At 43.2% G+C, this 20,170-nt stretch overlaps 1 protein-coding gene across 3 annotated transcripts; it reads right to left on the bottom strand.

The window, feature by feature from the left end:
• Positions 1–527: 527 nt before the first annotated feature.
• Positions 528–14,471, bottom strand: LOC131256556 (uncharacterized). 3 transcript variants are annotated; one of them, XM_058257423.1, is made up of 4 exons: positions 14,112–14,471; positions 13,847–13,995; positions 1,266–1,310; positions 528–833 (listed from the first exon to the last, which is right to left on the bottom strand). In XM_058257423.1, exons 1-4 carry the CDS (start codon positions 14,319–14,321, stop codon positions 776–778), a joined length of 462 nt encoding a protein of 153 aa, XP_058113406.1. In that variant the 5' UTR covers positions 14,322–14,471; the 3' UTR covers positions 528–775. The 3 variants fall into 3 exon arrangements, with proteins under 3 accessions (XP_058113406.1, XP_058113407.1, XP_058113408.1); XM_058257424.1 differs by having other exon boundaries at positions 14,107–14,463; XM_058257425.1 differs by having other exon boundaries at positions 601–833; positions 13,847–13,979; positions 14,112–14,436.
• Between the last annotated feature and the right edge of the window lie 5,699 nt (positions 14,472–20,170).

Raw genomic sequence — 20,170 nt, 5'->3', positions numbered from 1 at the left:
CAATTAATCTCCGGTGTGACTTGGTGTTAATTTTTTCAAGACTCGTCAGGTTGACTCGACTAACTCATGACACTCGAACCAAGTTATTGTGTTGGAAGCACAGAACATGCAGAACAGGATTCAAACTGGTGACCTAGTGCACCACCTCTTGGGCAACTGTTAATTTCAAATATTCTATTATTAGTTTAATTATTCAAAATAGAGTGGAGTCATGTAACTTGTCATAATCTTGGAATCGACCCAACCCAGCTAGACATTGACTCCAGTCTTTTAGGTCTTTGATCCAACACATGATAGGATGATGTTGTGTGGATGAAGAGCAACCTTTAGACCCCCGTCTCCTCCACTTCTAGCAAATGCAATATTATCAATGGGGAAGTAAGTCCTGACAAACAAAATATTAAGTATATATATTCTCTTTATTATAGCAACAAATTACTATTATTCTCAAATGATTTTTAGTAGTTCAAATAAAAACTGTTATTGATGTGCTATTTAGATATGCAGTTAAAGATTTTAAAGACCAGAGTTATGGTATCTTTCCTCCCTTGGTGTCAAGAATATTCAATCTCTCTCTCTCAAAAGAGCAAGAAAAAAAAAAAAAAACAAGAAGCTCATTGACCCCTCCTTCCATTACCATATGAAGACAGTAATCCTGTTGTCCCAACATATGAAGCTATTAATCTTTCTAGTCTGTTCAGAATTTGGGGCCATACATAAAAGTTAGTAACTTGAACAAATGATCTTGGAGGTTTCTGTTCCATCAATTTTGTTTTCAGGGCCCATCATCGCCATCCTTGATTAGATTACAAATATCTGAACACTCTACCAGACTGGCATGAAACAAGGAAACGAGGCAAGATAAGATGCTTAGTAGTGGCTTAATATTGCAATTGCTCATTTCCAATAAAAATGAATTTTCACATGAGGTTTGCTAAGCACACACGTGTACATGGGTCACCATGTCCACACCATCACACATGCCATCATGGAAAAAAGGCACAATATCCAAGCTGGCCAACTGGTGGGTCCAACCTTGAAGATGATCTCACACAGAGAAGGCCGGCCCACTCATCAAGTGGACTATGATGTTAGAAATAGGTGGACAGCTTAGAAAACTTCAGCCAAAAGTGTTCTTGAACTATACTTATAGTGGTGTATACATGAGCCACCTTGCATACAAGTGTGGGTATAGAAATGCTTACTGCACTTTTATTGATTGTGGAATTGCATCATGATGAGTGAGAGGGAAACAGAATGTTTACCAATATTGACGGCTTCGAAACCCCTCCTTGAAAACAACGAGAGGCCTGCCAATAGTATGAGATAGACAACTGATATAAGGAGTCATCAACATGGAGAGTGAAAATGCAATCAACAAGTAATATTCTTGACTCAACTCACAATGGTAGCAATTTGCACAACCCAATGGCCTGCGGATTGACCTAGTTTCTTAACTCACAATGGTAGCAAAAGGCATGTTTCTTCTTAAAGTAGATCAATAACCAACCCAAGCTAGACCGTACATCCCCAAAAAGAACAAGAAAACATCCAATTCAAAACTGGTATCATTTTCTCTAACAATAATAATCAAAAGGTCCCCTCACATGCATAGTTTTAAAGGTGCTTCCCAAGTCCTTGTGCTGGAAGCTTTTTTTCTTTTTCTTTTTTTTTTTTTTTGTGCTGGAAGCTTCTTAAAGGGCAACAAATAACAAAAATAAGGCCAACAAAGTGTAAGAATAGATGACTTAGGGGGCAAATTTGACGTTTTTACTCTTAAGCTTACAATAAACAATGAAGAAGAGGAGATCAAAAGAAAAGGGAACAAACTACATTTTAAAAGGAAGTTCTCACAAGATTCAAACTAGGAATAAGAAATTACAACTAAATTAAAAATGAGAAGGTCTCAGTCCAATCAGATGGACCACAAGTTATGGTCCACGCAGTGGATAACGTCCAACCTATTAGGTAAATGTGACATCCAACCCTTCCAATAGATTATCCCCACCATGAGGGTCACCGAAAGGAAACATGAGCCCATTTACTCGATAGCCATATGAAACAATCTCTAGCCATTGCAGATAGAAAAACACAAGTATGATCCACTCAATGAGTGGATGTGACTGCATTTGGCATAATGCAATCCTGATGGTAGGGGCAATCTGTTGGATGGATTGGATGTAGCATGCACATGAGAGGTTGGTGTTATTTGCTGGGTGGACCAGAACTTGTGGCCTAACCGGTTGGATCTGAGACAACTATTGTGAGGTTCCTGCCTTTGATTCTCTAGTGCAATCTTCTTACCAAAAATTAAATCTACATAGACCTGGTCACACAGATTTGTTCATGGTTTTTTGAGTTGGAAGGGTTGCACAAGGAATGGGTTCACAATCAGGCAGTGTTGGGACTTTGGTATTTTTCCAACCTTTAAAAAAAATTAAAAATAAATTGGGGTGTAAAAAAATTATAGAGGATTTGCAGGCTAGGTTGGGCAGAAACTGCCACTCCCACGACCTGGCCAGTTTCTGAATGACATGAGAAAAGGAAAAAACATTCAACCATTGGGCTGCGCAAGGTCGTGCATCTAAGGTATTACTAACCATATTTCGAGTATAAAAGGAGTCAGAATTTCAAAAAAAAAAACTGTCTCACTTGAAAGCTTATCATGTCCAACACGCCCATTGCAATTTGGACATCAAATGACCAAGTTTGCACTTATTTATCAATGGATATCAGGCTAGCTGCAGGCTGCAATGATCTGCCCTGTTGTGAGCTAGTTTTCAGGTATCAAATGATGTCCAAATGTAGCAATTTTGGTATCATATGAAAGCTCATGCAATTATCTTTTTAACGTATCCAAAAACACTCAAGTTTGCTGCATAAAAAGAGAGAGAGCCAATTCAGTAAAGGTGCACACTAGTGCCAATGGATTGACCAAGTTGGTTGAAGTTGAATTTGACCTTCCAGCAACTTGATCAGCTGTTTTCTGGGGAGGCTCATTTTTGAAATCTTCAAACAGCAGGTGACTTGATCCAGTGTGGCCCATGGTGTACTATTGAACCATCTGATTGACTACATGAGCAATCAGACTTCAACTCTGGTTGCAGAGGATAATATGGGACAATCCAGATCTTTTGAATGGTCTGTGTTGGGGAAAAAAATATGACGAGTCCTTGAGTCAGCCAGTAAAGCGGAAGAGTAGTGAAGCAATGGCCCGGACTCGTTAGATGCTGAGTCCGAATAAAGCCTAAAGTCCATAAGAACGTTGGATGGAGAGACGTAGCTCGGACCGTGAGGTCCCTGACCCGGCCATAGCCTGAGCGTCCAGAGCCATAAGGCGAAACCTCTAAGGGAGGAAGTGCACCTCAAGGCCCAATCGAAGCCTCATAGAAGAAAGCCTAAACCGACAGGGTAAGATCAATCGGTCCTAGAACCGCCCAAACTTTAGTCCGACTCAAAGACTGAGTCGGTCAATAGAGTACGAGGAGAATCAACCGTAGAGTTTGTCTCAGCACGAAGATAAGCATCGGTCGAGCTATATCGCTCCGTATCTGGAAGTTACCTAGTAAAACTCTGGATTCCATTCGAGATCTTCGGAAGATAAGATAATAATCTCCGAGAATCTAGAGGTAGAAGGGATTACGGATCCTCAAAGATTGAAATCTACCTTTACGGGATTTACCCTAAGGAATACGAAAGCCCTACGGGGTATACGCCATTATAAATACAGAGATCCTTATGGTAAAAGGTATGCATAAATTCTCGCCTTGAAAACCTTTCAAAAAGACCCAGGTTCTGACTTAAGCATCAGAGGGTCTTCTGGTAATGCCAGGGTCACCTTTTCCTTCCACCTGTGCAGGTTTCAAGGTTACTAAGGGGGGCGAGCCGAAATTAGCATCAACAGTTTAGCATCGTCTGTGGGAATCGATACGAAAAGTCATTTTCTCCAGGTACAAAGCACTCTCTAATGGCAAGAACAAAAAGAACCGTCCAGAATGAGCCCAGCGAGGTCCCAGTCACCGGACCACCGACAACCGAAGACCCCCTGGTACAAATGGAGCTCATGCCCAAGCGGCCCAGAACCAACCTGACAATCGACAAGGTTCTGCGGCCCGTCAGGCAACCTCCGTTTCAACCAGACACACGCAACGAAATCGTGACAATGGACGATTAGACAAGGAGGTACGAGATCTCAGGACCAACCTAAATTATATGAAGCAGATGCTGGAACAAATTCATCGTCAGCAGGTCCAGCCGCCCCAGCAAGGTGATGGTCGGGCTAATGCTCAGCACCAATTCGTCAATCCTCAGCCCGTCGTGCCTCGAAGTGCCCCTCAACAAAGCCAGCACCAGGTTCCAATTGAACCGACGCCGTCCCATGTCTCTGTGACCACTCCACTGCCTACCACCGATCTATGACGTGAAATAGATCGGAGAAGGCGCAACAGGCCCCCCGTTAAGGGCATAGCTGATAGTGACGAGCCTTAGAAAGCTGATATGCAGGACCTGCGAAAAGAAATGCGAGAGGAAATCGTAGATATGAAGCAAAAAAGCTGCGCCAATCAAACCAAACCCGAGACAAAGGCATCCCCATTCACGGAGGAAATCATGCAAGCTCGGTTATCAGGGCGGTTCCGCCTTCCTCAAATCCCACCCTTCACCGGCAAAACCGATCCAACCGAGTACATTGAGTCCTTCAGGACTTACATGGAATTGCATGATGTCTCGGACACCGTGATGTGTCGGGCCTTCTCTCTCACTCTGGCCGACGTAGCTCGGCTTTGGTTTAAACAGTTGAAACCGAAGTCGATCAACTCCTTCACCGAACTCAGGGACGCTTTCCTTGCCAATTTTGTTGGTAGGAAGAAAAAATTGAAGTCATCTACACATCTGAATAATATAATCCAAAAGGAGGGAGAGCTACTTAAAGCTTATATCAAGCGCTTCAATTTTAAATTGTTCCAAGTCCGAAAACACTCGGACGAGACAGCTCTCAATTTAATTATGCAAGGTGTCCGAGACAAGTCGTTTCTTACATATCTGGACAAGAACCCGCCCGCTACTCTGACCAAATTCATGGCTCGGTCAGATAAGTATGCAGACGCCGAAGAAACTCGAATCCTGTACGAGGCCGCCCAAAACGCGAAAACCCTAGCCAAAGAGTCACCTAAAAAAGAAGTTGACTCGGCTAATGGTAAAAAGCGAAAAGATGATCGGTCTCGCGATGAACGCAAGTCGGGAAAATGGCCTGATCACAAATTTTCGACGTACACTCCACTCAACAAGCCACAAGAGCAGGTATTAATGGAGATCAAAGGTAAAGGATTCGTTAACTGGCCAGACAGGCTTCGGAGTAACCCGAACGACGGAATAAGAGCAAATATTATCATTTCCATCGTGATCATGGACATAACACTAGCGATTGTTATAATCTGAAGCACGAAATTGAGAGGCTCATCCGAGATGGCCATCTCGACGAGCATGTCGATCCTGGAGCCAGAGCCACGGAAGAACGCCCAAACGATAATCGGCCTACTGAGGATATCCAGACTATAATCGGTGGCCATTTGGGTGGAGGTGATTCGAGTAACGCTTGGAAAAAGCATGCGAGGAATATTGGTCGGCCTGAGTCTGAAATTATGGTTCTAGCTCGGCCTCCGAAGGAAAGAAAGCTCGAAAAGTATATTGTAGCGTTCACAGAAGAATATGCAAAGGGTATTCATTACCCACATGATGACGATTTAGTCGTCACTGTTACTATTGCAAACCGTCGAGTCTTCAAAGTTCTTATCGACACGGGTTCATCTGCGAACGTACTATTACACAAGCATTCGACAAGATGGGCGCCGAATGATCGGCTCTGAGGCCTGTAAGGTCTCCGTTGATCGGATTCTCAGGCGGACAAATTCTTCCCAAGGGAGCAATTTGCCTCCCGCTTACTGCTGGGGAAGCGCCGAATCAAGCCACTGTTATGATCGACTTTTTAGTAGTTAATCAGTCTTCGATTTATAACGCTATCCTTGGTCGACCTTCCCTCTGCCTCCTCCGAGCTATCATCTCAACTTATCACCTGTCCATGAAGTTCCCGACTGAGAACAGCATCAGGGTGGTGAAAGGAGAACAACACGACGCTCGACGATGTTATGCTACTGCCCTGTGAGTACCTACGGAGGTCGCAACGATTGAAAACCTGAATCCGCAGGACGAATCTCCTGGCCGCGGCTAGCCCGTGGAAGAACTCATCCAAGTACCTTTGAATGAGTCGGATCTTTCGAAGACCGTCCAAATTGGGTCGTCCCTGATTACGCCATTGAAAGAGAAGCTGATAGCCCTGTTACGCCAATATGCCGACGTCTTTACATGGACTCATGAAGACATGCCGGGTATTGACCCTTCAATCATGACTCACCGGCTCAATATCAACCCGAATTATAAGTCAATCCGTCAAAAACGGCGTACTCTCAGCCCTGAGAGATACGCCATAATCGAGGAAGAGGTTGGAAAACTCCTCAAAGCCAACTTCATTGAAGAAGTATACTACCCCGAATGGGTAGCCAACGTTGTATTGGTCAAAAAGACTAATGGGAAGGGGCGAGTCTGTATAGATTATACTAACTTAAATAAAGCCTGCCCTAAAGATAGTTTTTCCCTTCCTCGGATTGATCAGTTGGTCGATAGTACTGCGGGGCACGAATTACTCAGTTTCATGGACGCTTATTCAGGATATAATCAAATTGTAATACATCATTCTGATAAATCAAAAACCACCTTTGTCACTTACAAAGGTCTTTATTGTTACCGCGTAATGCCAATTGGGTTAAAAAATGCTGGTGCAACCTATCAAAGATTGGTCAACAAAATGTTCGCCCGACTCATAGGACGAACAATGGAGGTCTACATTGATGACATGCTCGTCAAAAGCATTAAAGCGACCGACCATATGACTGATCTGGAAGAAATATTTCTCATCTTGCGAAGGTATAAGATGAAGCTTAATCCGAGTAAATGTGCATTCCGCATGGGATCAGGCAAATTCCTCAGATTCCTAGTCAGTCAACGAGGGATTGAAGCTAACCCGAAAAAGATTAAAGCTCTACTCGACATGGAGTCTCCTAAGACGATCAAGGAAGTTCAACGACTAACTGGAAGAGTAGCGGCCTTAAATCGCTTCGTGTCCCGAGCTACCGACAGGTGTCTCCCCTTCTTCAAACAGTTGAAGGGTCAGCAAATTATCAACTGGACAGAAGAATGCGAAGGTGTCTTCCAGCAGATCAAGGAGTACTTAGGATCTCCACAGTTGCTTTCTAAGCTCGAGCTAGGCGAGCCATTACTGATCTATCTAGCAGTATCTAATGCAACCGTAAGCTCGGCCCTGATCCGCGAGCATGAAGGCAAACAATTCTCCATTTACTACATCATCAAGGCCCTCGTCCCAACGGAAACGAGATATCCGACCCTAGAAAAAGTGGCCTTGGCCCTGGTTGTACCATCCCGATGCTTGCAGCCATATTTCCAAGCTCACTCAATCATCATCATGACCGATCAGCCTTTACATCAAATACTACAAAGACCAGAGTCTTCCGAACGACTAACAAAATGGGCGGTCGAGCTTAGTGAATTCGACATTTATTACAAACCCCGGACCACAATTAAAGCACAAGCCGTGGCAGACTTTGTCGTTGAAGTCACAGTGCAACCCACAATTTCTATCGCTGATTCAGCAGAGTCGTCCGATTGCTTCCCTCCCAACCCACCCTTTTGGTCTCTCTATGTAAAGCAAGCGAGGCAGGGGTAGTCCTGGAAACTCCTAATCACACAGCCATTCAGTATGCCTTGAGACTTGGATTTCAGGCTTCTAACAATATAGCCGAATATGAAGCTCTCCTCCTCGAACTCCGGCTAGCGGCCAATCTAGGGGCCACTCATCTAAACGTGTATAGCGACTCCCAACTAGTCGTCAATCAAATAGCTGACATCTATCAAGCCAGGAAGGAAAGACTGAAAGCTTATCTTCCAAAGGCCAAAGAGGTGATCGCCGGGTTCCATCAATGTTCTGTTACCCGGATCCCAAAGGCTGAGAATGCTAAAGCCGGCCTACTAGCAAAGCTTGCCTCGGCTAACGAAGATGATATTCCTAGATCCGTTCCTATCAAATTCGTGGCCGAGCCAAGCGTTGGGGGAACCGAGTCTTCCACCTTGCTCCCCATCGATTCCGAACCATCTTGGCTCGACCCAATCGTCAAATACTTACAAACCGGCGAACTCCCTAAAGAGCGAGCCGAGGCTCGACGACTGAAGATACGTGCGGCCCACTACACTATGCTTGACGACGTTCTATACAAGAAAGGATACTACGCACCTCTATTGCGATGCCTGAGACCGAGAGAAGCCGACTATGTTCTACGTGAAATTCATGAAGGCATTTGCGGTAATCACTTGGGCAGCCGATCTCTGGCCCATAAAGTCATTCGACAAGTATATTATTGGCCGATCATTCAACAAGATGCTCAGAAACTCGTTCAAGGTTGCGATAAATGCCAGAGGTTTGCTACTATCCCTCGACAACCACCTGAAGAGCCGACGCCAATGGTCGGGCCTTGGCCTTTCGCCCAATGGGGAATCGACATCATCGGGTCATTCCCTCTAGGAAAAGGACAGACTAAGTTTGTCGTCGTCACCATTGATTATTTCACCAAGTGGGCCGAAGCCGAGCCCCTAGCCAAGATAACCGAGCAGAAAATCACAGATTTTGTTTGGAAAAACATTATCTGTCGATTCGGGATACCTCTAACTATTGTATTCGACAACGGGAAGCAGTTTGATAACAAACAATATCAGGAAATGTGCCGAAATCTAGGAATCAGGAACGTTTACTCGTCCCCACATCATCCACAGGCAAACAGACAAGTTAAAGCCGTCAACAAGGTTATCAAACAATACATCCGGACTAAATTGGACCGAGCCAAAGGAGCATGGGCTGAAGAACTTCCCAAAGTCCTTTGGGCATACCGACCTACAGCCCGAACTGCAACAGGAGAAACTCCCTTTTTGCTAGCCTATGACTCGAAAGCCGTCGTCCCTGTGGAAATCGGCCTACCTACCGCCTAAGTAAGTTCATATGACGAGCAAAACAATGAGGAGCTGATAACTCTCAACCTCAACCTCCTAGACGAAATCAGAGAATTAGTTCAGCTTCGGACAACCGGCTATTAACGATTGGTGTCTCGATCTTACAACGCCCGAGTCAAAGTTAGGCGATTCCGAGTGGGAGATTTAGTCCTCCGAAGAACGTTTCAAAACACCAAAGAAAGTGGAGCAGGAACGTTGGGCCCCAATTGGAAAGGCCCCTACGTAATCGCCAGTGCTATCCGACCAGGTACTTATCGATTGGAAGACCTAACAGGGCAGCTCCTGCCTCACCTATGGAATGCCGAGCATCTTAAGATATACTATCCATAGCTCGGCTAAAAGTGATCCATACTCGGCTTAATTGTTTAAACACTTGCAAAATCAAAGAAAGAAAAATGTGTAGAATGCTGAATAAGCAAAAAGCATATATTCATTGATGAGTAAAGTGTTACATTAGTCAGTTCATTGATTACAATTGAGTCGGAATAATACAACAATAAGTGTTCAACATTCGGATATTGATAAAAGACAACGCTCGACGTTGTTGACGTGCTCAACCCCGAGGCTCGATGTGCTTGAAGTGCTTAAAGCAGATGTGGGGAGCAAAAAGGAATTATTTTCCGCCACGCTAACTTCAAGGCTCAGCCTCGCCCGCTGCACCAGGAGCTAACCCAGGAGATGCTGATGGAGCTGCATCAGGAGCAGTAGCAGAGGCGTCATAAGTGTATGCCTCGGGATCAACTGCCGCCTCGCCACCGGACCTCGACTCACCCTCGTTGAAGCCGGACAGATCTAGGTGGGGAAAAACGCCCTTCATCACTTCGATACACTTAGCATAACCCCCTCGGTAAACGAAGGTCCGCTCCTCGAAAGCTGAATATGAAAGGAACTCTTCCACTGCCTCCTCCCTCACAGTCGTAAGGGCGGCCTTCGTCCCCTTCACGAGCTCTTGAAGCTTCCTTTGAGCCACGGCCCGTTCTGTGGCTGCCTGTTCAAAGGCCAGCCTGGCCTCTTCCAATCGCGAGGCCACGTGATCTCTTTCCGTTGTGGCCGACACAAGAGCAGCCTTTGCCTCCTCGATCTAGCCCTCACCAAAGAGAGCCCGAGACTCGGCAAACGATAGCCGAGACTCCGCTTCCGACCATCAAGTCTCAACATCTGACAGCCTAGCCTCCACTTCCACAGCGCAACGAGCCAAGGCAGATATTTCGGCACAAGCCTTCAGCATACAAGGGGCGAACTGCACAAGGGAAAAACCTTTGTTAAAATAAGAGAAAATCCAAAACAAAATGACCGCAAGGGATAGCAACATTACCTCGAGCAATAGCGTCCCGATCCTACTGAGCATGTTGTCCACGGAAGCCGCCTCCAGAAGGCCGAAGAACTCCCCTGTGAATATCTGCCGACTCGCCCAAGGAAGGATCTCTTCAACCTTCTAGCAGAAGGATATCCTCTCTTCCTCAGTTGCTCTCATCCTCCATGGCTCTCTCTCCTCAGCTCTCGGAGCAGCAAAGGCTTCAGCCGGCTCAGACTCCGGAGCCTCCCGAGGCACCTCAGGCACCGCCACCGCCTCAGTTGCCCCTGCCTCTGGGGCGGCCATTTCCGTCACCTCTGTCGCCTCTGTGCCTTCATCGACCTCGATAACAGTCGAGGGAGCAGGGGGGCAGTCTTTACAGGGCCCTTTGAGACCGCCTTATGTTTCTTCGAGGCCCGGGAGCCCAAGAGAGGTGGGGGTCGGATTTGAGACGGCGAGCGGAGAGAAGGCCGAGCCTCAGACATGTCTGCATTCAGAGAAGGATGAATGTTAGTGTAGTCGGACAAGCAGAAATTTATAATTTAAAAAAAAACGACAAAAAAGAAAAACTTCCTCACCAGTCACTGCAGAGTTGAAGCCCCACTCAAAAAGAAGCTCCGGCTGGATAAGCCTCTTACAAGATCTCCTCTCCGGGTCAAGGGCTCGGAAACTCTGAATCCGAGTCAGAGAATCCAAGTCAAGGTTCGGAGGATGCTTTGGTATTGCTAAAAAGTAAGTAAGTTATTTCCTCAGTTCAGTGAAAATGAGTTAAGGAAAAAGGCGATAAACAACATCAACTCTACCTACCGCTACATAAAAAGCTCGAGGAACAAAGGGGTGGATAGGTCCAGTCTCAGCCAACTCCCACCTACTGAGGGCCCAAAACCACCTATCCCTCCAATGCTTGTTTGATGAAGAGGGGTCAGTTATTAGGAGCCCACCGGTGTTCCACCAAGAGCAGAAGAAGAACCAATCGGGATGCTGGGTGTGAGCCCGCACTTGGTATAAATGGAGAAATTCATTCACACTTAGCTCGGGCTGTCGTGTCTCGGCCTAGAGCACCGCACAGCCGAACAAGTGCCTCCACCCGTTCGGTATGACCTGTCCCGGGGCTATCCCCAGACTGCCCAGCAGTTCCCGAGCAATCTTTTGAAGCGGCAAACGAAGACCACATTGCAGCGCAAAAAGAAAAATCGCAACTGCCCCAGGTGAAGGTTGGTCGGGCAACTCTCCAGGCCGAGGAAGAGTCAAAATGAATGAATTCGAAATGTGATATCCGGATCAGATCTTAGACAGCTCCTCTGTTGCCATCACTGAGGGAACGGGTCCTTTAACCCGTTCTTCGGTCTCAATTTCCTCCTCTCCGCCTCCTTCAGAATCATGGCAACCAGAGGAGCCCCCAATAGCCATATGTTCAGGAAGCGAATCTAATGCCTCCACTGACGCCACCGGCCTCTCTGCCGGAGGGTCTACAACCCTCTGCGAATGGCAAAACAGGAGGTCCGCCTCTCCGGCAACCTCCACCAACGGTGAGGGATATTCTGAAGCCGCCCAAAAGCCGCTCACTTCACCCTTACCGCTGTATTCTCCCTCCCTAGGGCTTGTGGGGCCTGACATTGTTAAAAAGAAAAGAAAGGGAGGAAGAAGGAGTTCACCAGGAGAAATCCTAAAATGCCGAAAGCAAGCAGTGGCGCAAAGGATTACAGGATCGGAATACGCGAAAGGAGGGAAGAGGCGAAAGCACAGGAGAAAATTGAAAGAAGGCGCAAACTGGCAAAAATTCATCTACGGCGACCCTCTTTTATAGGGCTGTCACATGGCTCCAACATTAAATGAGGAGCCGAAGCGACGCCTCCTCGAGTGCCTCGACTTTACACGTGGCGACTCCCCGTGCGTTGTCGCCGAATATATGGCCACGTGTCCAACCTTCATACGCCCTGACGCTGTAACGATGGCCGCTCCGCTCATTTGGTCTCGATAAACGTGCCGACGCGTGGTCGAACGAATCGACATATCTTGAAAGTCGCGCAAACCGCCCTATACTCAATAAATGCTTCATCATTACTCAGTTCTAATACAGTCCAACTCAATTCCAGAATACTCCACAACAGCCTTAAGGCGATGCACGGAATAGGGGGGCTTACTGTTGGGGAAAAAAAATATGACAAGTCCTTGAGTCGGCCAGAAAAGCGGAAGAGTAGTGAAGCAATCGCCCGGACTCGTTGGATGCCGAGTCCGAATAAAACCCAAAGTCCATAAGAACGCTGGATGGAGAAACGTAGCTCGGACCGTGAGGTCCTTGACCCGGCCGTAGCCTAAGCATCCAGAGCCATAAGGCAAAACCTCTAAGGGAGGAAGTGCACCTCAAGGCCCAATCGAAGCCTCACAAAGGAAAGCCTAAACCGACAAAGTAAGATCGGTCGGTCCTAGAGCCGCCTAAACTTTAGTTCGACTCAAAGACTAAGTCGATCAATAGAGTAGGCGGAGAATCAGCCGTAGAGTTTGTCTCAGCACAACAATGTCGGAAAGATAAGCATTAGCCGAGCTATATCGCTCCATATCTGGAAGTTACCTAGTAAAACTCTGGATTATATTTGAGATCTTCGGAAGATAAGATAATAATCTCTAGGAATCTAGAGGTAGCAGGGATTACGGATCCTCAAAGATTGAAATCTACCGTTACGGGATTTACCCTAAGGAATACGAAAGCCCTACGGGGTATACGCCATTATAAATACAGAGATCCTTATGATAAAAGGTATGCATAAATTCTCGCCCTAAAAACCTTTCAAAAAGACCCCGGTTCTGACTTAAGCATCGGAGGGTCCTCTGGTAAGGCCAGGGTCACCTTTTCATTCCACCTGTGCAGGTTTCAAGGTTACTAAGGGGGGCGAGCCGAAATCAGCATCAACAGTCTGGATCAAGTACTGGAGCTCTATATGTTGTTCATTTCCAACTAATGCCTTTTGTGTATGATCGTCGAGATAGCTATACACCATTATTTGGATTTTGGCCGTGGATTCTAGCAGTACACGACCAATCAGCAATAGGTCCCACTAGTTGGGCAGTTCAGATTTGATGTACCAGCCGTGATATATCAAAAACCCACCTCAAAATGCTCATGTTAGAGACCAACAATTCATCTTCCATTGTTGGATCTAACTCAATTAACTAACTAGTACCTACCATAGTTAGGAAAAATCCATCTTAAATTCCGTAAAGAAATCTTTATATAGTTGATTTAATCGCCCAAAAACTCGGAAAGACTTTAAAACTCTTGTTTTAAAGTAGTGGAGGCACATTTTTTCAAATTTATATAAGACACAATGGATTGGAAATAGGGGTTTGGTTGTCATTGAAGGAATTGCAGCGCAGAGAGAGAGAGAGAGAGAGAGAGAGAGAGAGAAGAAAGGAGTAGCTAACCTTCGGGCATTGAGAGGGCCTTCACCAGGGGAGCCAGCACCCCCTCGGATGCATGTGGTGACGCATTTAACGGTACACGACTCCGCCTTCCTTGACTTTGGACGTTGTATCCTTGCCGGCTTTCCGTCTTCCCCTGTGTACTCATTTCTCTTTTTAAAATATTCTCTCTCTCTCTCTCTCTCTCTCTCTCAAAAAAAAAAAAAGAGGAAGGAAAAGCAAATGCCTAATGCGTAATGCCTAATACCGTCGGTTCCTCTCACCTTACCTGATAGCGTTTGAGGTATGTTGGAGAGAGTTTCCGTGTCTGGGGATTGAACAGCTGACGAAAAAACCATTGCCGCAGCAGCAATCGCACCCACAAATACCATTTCTCTCTTCCTCGCTTCTTTTCTCTTCCACCACCTCCCCTCCCCTTATCTTCTCTTCCAACACCATAACATTTTTCTTCTGGGACCCACCGAAACCTGTGGATCATTCTTCATCCAATCGTCCCTGCCTGCCACGTGTGCAATTATTACCGGTAGGACTTGTGGAGTTCCCAAAATCAACGACCAAGAAACACCACGTTCTCGTTGAGCCTTCTATCGACTGCGTCTCGCCTTTGATTTACACTATCTAAAACATCACTTTGGTAAAATAGTGACAACCATCTAACATCTAATCAATGACTAAGAAAACAAGTGACCCGAATTTATCATATTGGAAAAAGGATTGATCGTCAATCTAGATCGTCCATTGGGTAGGACCCGAACATGCACATGAAAAAAAAAAACTTCAATTAAATGATCTAAACCATCTGATCAACGGCCAAGGAAAGATGATAATATTGGAAATGGTTGATCCCGATCTATCCATCATGCCTGGATGTTGTTGCCCCTCAAGAATACCTGGACCCTGGACTAGACAGTCCTAACCACTTGTTCAGCTGCTAGGAAAAATGCATGGTCTAGATTATTTTTATTCTAATTATTCTATAGAAAGGTGCGGCATTCCTTTGGCCCGACCAAATGCAGTTCCATCATTGATTGCCTGTGCATCTCAAAACCAGTTTGATCAATCACCGGAACATTTGTTCAGTGGCTATGTAAGTGATCCGTCCTGACTAATTACGCTGAAATATTTTATCATTATCTGGACCATGCATTACAAGGGACCTACTTTTCCTTGTCCCCCGACAATTTGACGGAATGATCCTAACCATCCATTCAATAGTTGGGGAAAGCATACAGTCCATATTGATTATAGTATAAAAGACTTGATCATTAATTTGAACTGACCATCATGTGGCCCCACCTCAGGAAGAATCACTTCTGACAACTATCTAGCCACCAATCACGATAAGGGGAAAGTGGTTCGTCCGTGTTAATTGCACCATCCATCACACGGGCCCCATTTTCGACCGATCATGCCTCTCAATAATCAGTTTGGCCTAATGACCCCAGCCATTAGATCAAGGACCAAGAAAATGTTTGGTCAGTTGAGATCCTGTGAGCCTTACACTTACTATTTGTGCCTCGCTGGCATCATGTTTCTGGTAACCCTTTTTTAGTGGGCCAACTCTTTTGGCCGTCTTCAAATGATCCAGGTGTGTGGGAAGAAAGGACTGGGAGATGTTTTATGGAGTAGGCTTCCAATGTGATGCTTTTAATGGATTGCAATTTACTTTTGTACGGAGGTAATTGATCTGCTATCTTTGCGGGTTGATATCCTCTCAGTGTTTCCTCATTCTTATTAATGCAAGTTCCTGTTATCTCTCCAAAAAAATAAGTAAATAAATAAATAAATATGAGCCAAGAAGCCTAAATCATGCTAGGTACCTTGCACGCCGAGAGCCAGCAAACCATGCTAGGTACGTCACACATTGATACTGTATATATCAATGTCAATGATTTAAATATTGATAGTATTAGCTGATACAATGTATAAAATGAGTTATTAAATTTTGCTTGTATCATGCAAATATGAATGCATTAAAATACTTATTCAAAAACCTTTGATAAGATAAGATATGCCAATGTATCAATTTATTATGATATGTATTTGCAATACATTTCACTCCATTTTCTACTTGAAATTTGACCATTTGTAAAAACAAATCCACTAAGAATCCATTTTCTCCCTTATTTTAGGAGAATATACTTTATAATTGTATTATATGATTTTATGATTTATATTAACTCATTTTAAATTTTATTGCATCATTTCTGTTATATAGTACATGGAACTATTTATGAGGGAAATTTGTTGTGCATTTTTTAATGATTTTTTTAGTTCTAAGTATGTAATCCAATATTTTTATGATGATTGAGTGCCTATAATCCTAGTGCAGAGAAGACCTATGCCGATTTAACTAGTGTCAATGTTGGTTCGATCGAATTTGTGGGTGCATTCTTAAACTGCACGTTGTGACTTTTTGCACATTTTTTGTTCAACTAGTAGATGTGAGTCAGTTCTTGTCAGTTTAACTGACAGAACACCTAAGTTTGAGTAAGTGCGGGATATATTTCCTAATCTTGTAATGGAGTGTATAAATACCATCCTAGTTTTAATTAGGGTTAAGAACGAGGGTTTGAAAGCTTAGCATGAATATTCAAGGGTTTTGAGGGAAAAGCTAGAGTTTCTACTATTAGTTTTTCCATTTCCTATAACCTTATTTTAATTATATTGGATTGATTTGTTCTGTATCGTGGTTTTTTCCCGTAGGGGTTTTCCACATAAAAACTTGTGTCTTTGTGTTTGTTTAAATTTTCATTATCTATTACTCGTTTTATTCATATCTAAGGTTGCTACCGCTCCCAACGAGTGGTATCAAGATATAGGTTGAGATATTAGTTTGAATATGGAAACATGGCATCGAGGAAATCAAATATGAAGTTCAAGATAAAGAAGTTCACATGCAAAAATAACTTTAAATTATGGATGTTGAAGATGAAAGCTTTCCTAGTTCATAAAGGGGTGCAATATGCACTCCTTTAGAAAGTGCATCGTCCAGATTCTATGAAGAAAGAGGATTGAGATGAACTTGATCAAATGACAATTAGCACAATCTAGTTTTGCTTGCAAATAAAGTCATTTACAATGTCAATGATGAGACAACTATCGTGAGCTTATGGGCAAAGTTGGAGAGCATCTATATGACGAAGTCGCTCACCAATCGTATATATCTAAAGAACTAGTTTTACACTCTTAAGATGGCGTAATGGTCGGATTTCTTTGAACATATGAATGTCTTAAACAAGTTGGTTTGTAAGTTGACAAGCGTGGATGTGAAAACCAATGAAAAACACAAAGCCCTTATTTTGTTGGCATCTCTCTCGGAGTCTTATGAGTATCTGGTTAATACTCTCTACCATAATAAAGATACATTAGACGTCGAGACCGTTATCTCAATCATTCAATCAAAGCAGCTGATAAAGAAGAGAAGATACAAATGTAATTCTACAAATGCATTGTTTGCTCGAGAGAGACCGTCTGAGCGAGAGAAAAGAAAATCGCGATCTACATCCAAATCAAAAGGCAAAGACAAATCTTTTGAAGTTTGAGCGCTCGAGGCACAAGCTCAATAGATCGAGGAATCCTCAATTCCTCTCAGCGATTGGGCTTGATCAATCGAACATAACAAAAATAGTCTAGCGGGTTCATTAGAATATTTCGGCCTAGCTCGATCGATTAAGGGCTATGCTTAATTGATCGAGCCTAACCGTTAGAGATCCATTGGTGCCTTTTTGTTATATATAGTGCATTCAAATCTTTGAAAAATATTGTCATTTTAGATATTCTCGTGCATCCCAAGCTCTATCAAACCTCCCAGGCTTTATCTCAATAAGATTAATATTTTTTTCTTAATGATTATTCATTATAATAAGCATTCCAAACTCATATTCATAAAGATCATGATCTCAAGTCTTCTTTAAAATTTAGACAACGATCTTATTGACAAATCCTAGTATTTATCAACCTCTAGGGTGTCCATTAAGAAGAACCTTCTAAGAGTTCAACTTTCCATTAGTTGTATGAGATTCTATCAAATTCTCATTATCCTGATCACCTTAAAAGAGCATTATATGTAAGATATTTAATTTGAGAGCTGAAGCATTGGCAACCATTATCATCAACGATCGAGGGAGTAAAATATAATATGATTGAAGCACATAAGAGCATAAATCAAGCATTTCGAGAAGGCATTATAAAAGGAGTTTAATTCGGCAAGTAAGTTGTCAATTGTAAGAGTCTTCATAATCCTTTATTGTGAAAGATGAGGGTAGAATTTGTAACCCAAAATCGTGTAAGTTCTTGTGTAGTACCGTATAGCCACCAACATTGGTAAGTACGTGCGTAAGTCCTTGTGTAGCCACCGACACGGGCGTGCACGTGAGTAAGTCCTTGTGTAGGCCACCAATATGGGTTTGTGTGTGGTAAGTCCTTGAGTAGGCCACCAACATGGGTGAGTACGTGTGTAAGTCCTTATATAAGCCGCCAATAAGAATGTACGCTTGTAAAAGTTAGAGGTGAACCTGATTAAAAACTTCTATTAGTAAATATCGGTACATTCAAGGAGAGTGCATCTACCGATAGTGGAGTAGATAAATTGAACCACTATACATTCTTGTGTTTGTGATTGTTATTAGAGCACTTTTTAAATTATACTTATGTAATTGATTAATAAATTATATGTATGCATGATTACATGAATGCTAAGTTTTGAATAGTTACTACGTCTCACACACGTACACTATCATTTATAGACTAGTTGCTTGATTAACATATCTATTATAGTCTATTTGATTGGACCCTTTATTGTCTTGAAAGCCTTTGAGTTAATTGACTTAGTTTAAATTTGCATATTACTTTAAGTAGGTAATTGAGTTTTACTTGACAAATTTTAATTTGGTTCTAATCATCTCCCTTTAAGACATAGCCATAATTCTATAGCTATGTCAAGCCTCTATGTATAATTGTTGTATCATATTCCACGTAATTTCAAAGAATTGTTGAAAATCCCAAATAAGAAAGCTCTTGACACGCTATAAGAACCATTGATGCACCTGATCGTCAGATATGGAATCCGACAAATCAAATCTCACCCAATAATACATATTCTTTGAAAACCTTGACTACACATCTCTCCAACAAAAACTAATCTTAGTTAACTCGAGAAGCATCAGAAGTTCAAATAGGAAAGGTCAAAAGAAATCCCAATACTCCCAAAGGCATCTAATAGAATCGACCGGCCAATACTAGACGAGGGTGGCCAAAGATTCGAGAGAAACCTAACTCTCTAAAGACTCAAAACCCCTGCACATGATAGAAAATGCATGAAAATGGACAAAACATACTCTCAGCTCACCTTGAGCTGACGGTCTATCTAGCGTGCTTTATACCTAATCAAGATCTTACTCGACTTTCCAAACGATGAAATCTCAAAGTAGGGACACATGTCGACATTATTATCTCACCATGAACCAATGATCTCAATAAATGAATGCAACATGATAACTACCATTTAGAAGCTAAGCAGAGTGAGGGAGAGGCTAGGAGAGATGTGTCCAGGCGAGTCCACTTCTCAAAAGATTTTGGAGATTTCCTTGTTGACACTGAAGTCCTGCTCGATTCAGGAGGTTGACCCTTGTGAAAAGCAGCCCACTGAAAGAAGTCGACAAAGTAAAAAATAGGATTGGAATATGGGATATTCGACAATTTCTTTTGTACAAAAAAAGTGTCTAAATTTATTTGCATTTTACTCCACATATTTCTAACACATCCGTCATAACTGCTTGTAATTGTGTATCTTCTTAGTTATTTTATTTGCCTACTTAGGGTCATAAATTAATCATATGAAGTATGACTAGGATTGTATTTCATTTTAATTACTGCAAATTCCTTTTATTTTGCTTACCCGGAGTTAATTGGCTTTGTGGATTAAGGTTGGAATCCCTTTAGTTTTGCCTGTTCGGCTCCTCATGGATTATGTGAAGTACAACTAGACATATAATGCTAAAATTTTACTAAAACCCCATAAAAGTTGTAAATTTCTATAAAGTAAAGACCACATGTTGTGCAGGCAGGAGGGGGTACTTAACTCCTTCATCTTCTATCACTAAAAAATTTACTCAAATCCTACAGTCGTGGATCAATTGCGAGAGTCACTTAAGCCAAAAAATTTTGCTATTCCAATCCGATCCTACGATCTCTAGCTGACTGTAATTCTGAAGTTTATTTTAGCTAGTGGTAATTTCAAAAATCAAAATAGATTTATGTGCCTAAATGACACCCCATTTACGTAGCAATCCAGAACCACATAGCGAGACAAAGTTGCTGGGCTCC

Source organism: Magnolia sinica, chromosome 9 (genome assembly GCF_029962835.1).
Source record: "Magnolia sinica isolate HGM2019 chromosome 9, MsV1, whole genome shotgun sequence".
Lineage (NCBI taxonomy): Eukaryota > Viridiplantae > Streptophyta > Magnoliopsida > Magnoliales > Magnoliaceae > Magnolia > Magnolia sinica.
Note: the sequence above shows the minus strand (reverse complement) of the source record. Positions and strands in the feature narration are given on the sequence as shown.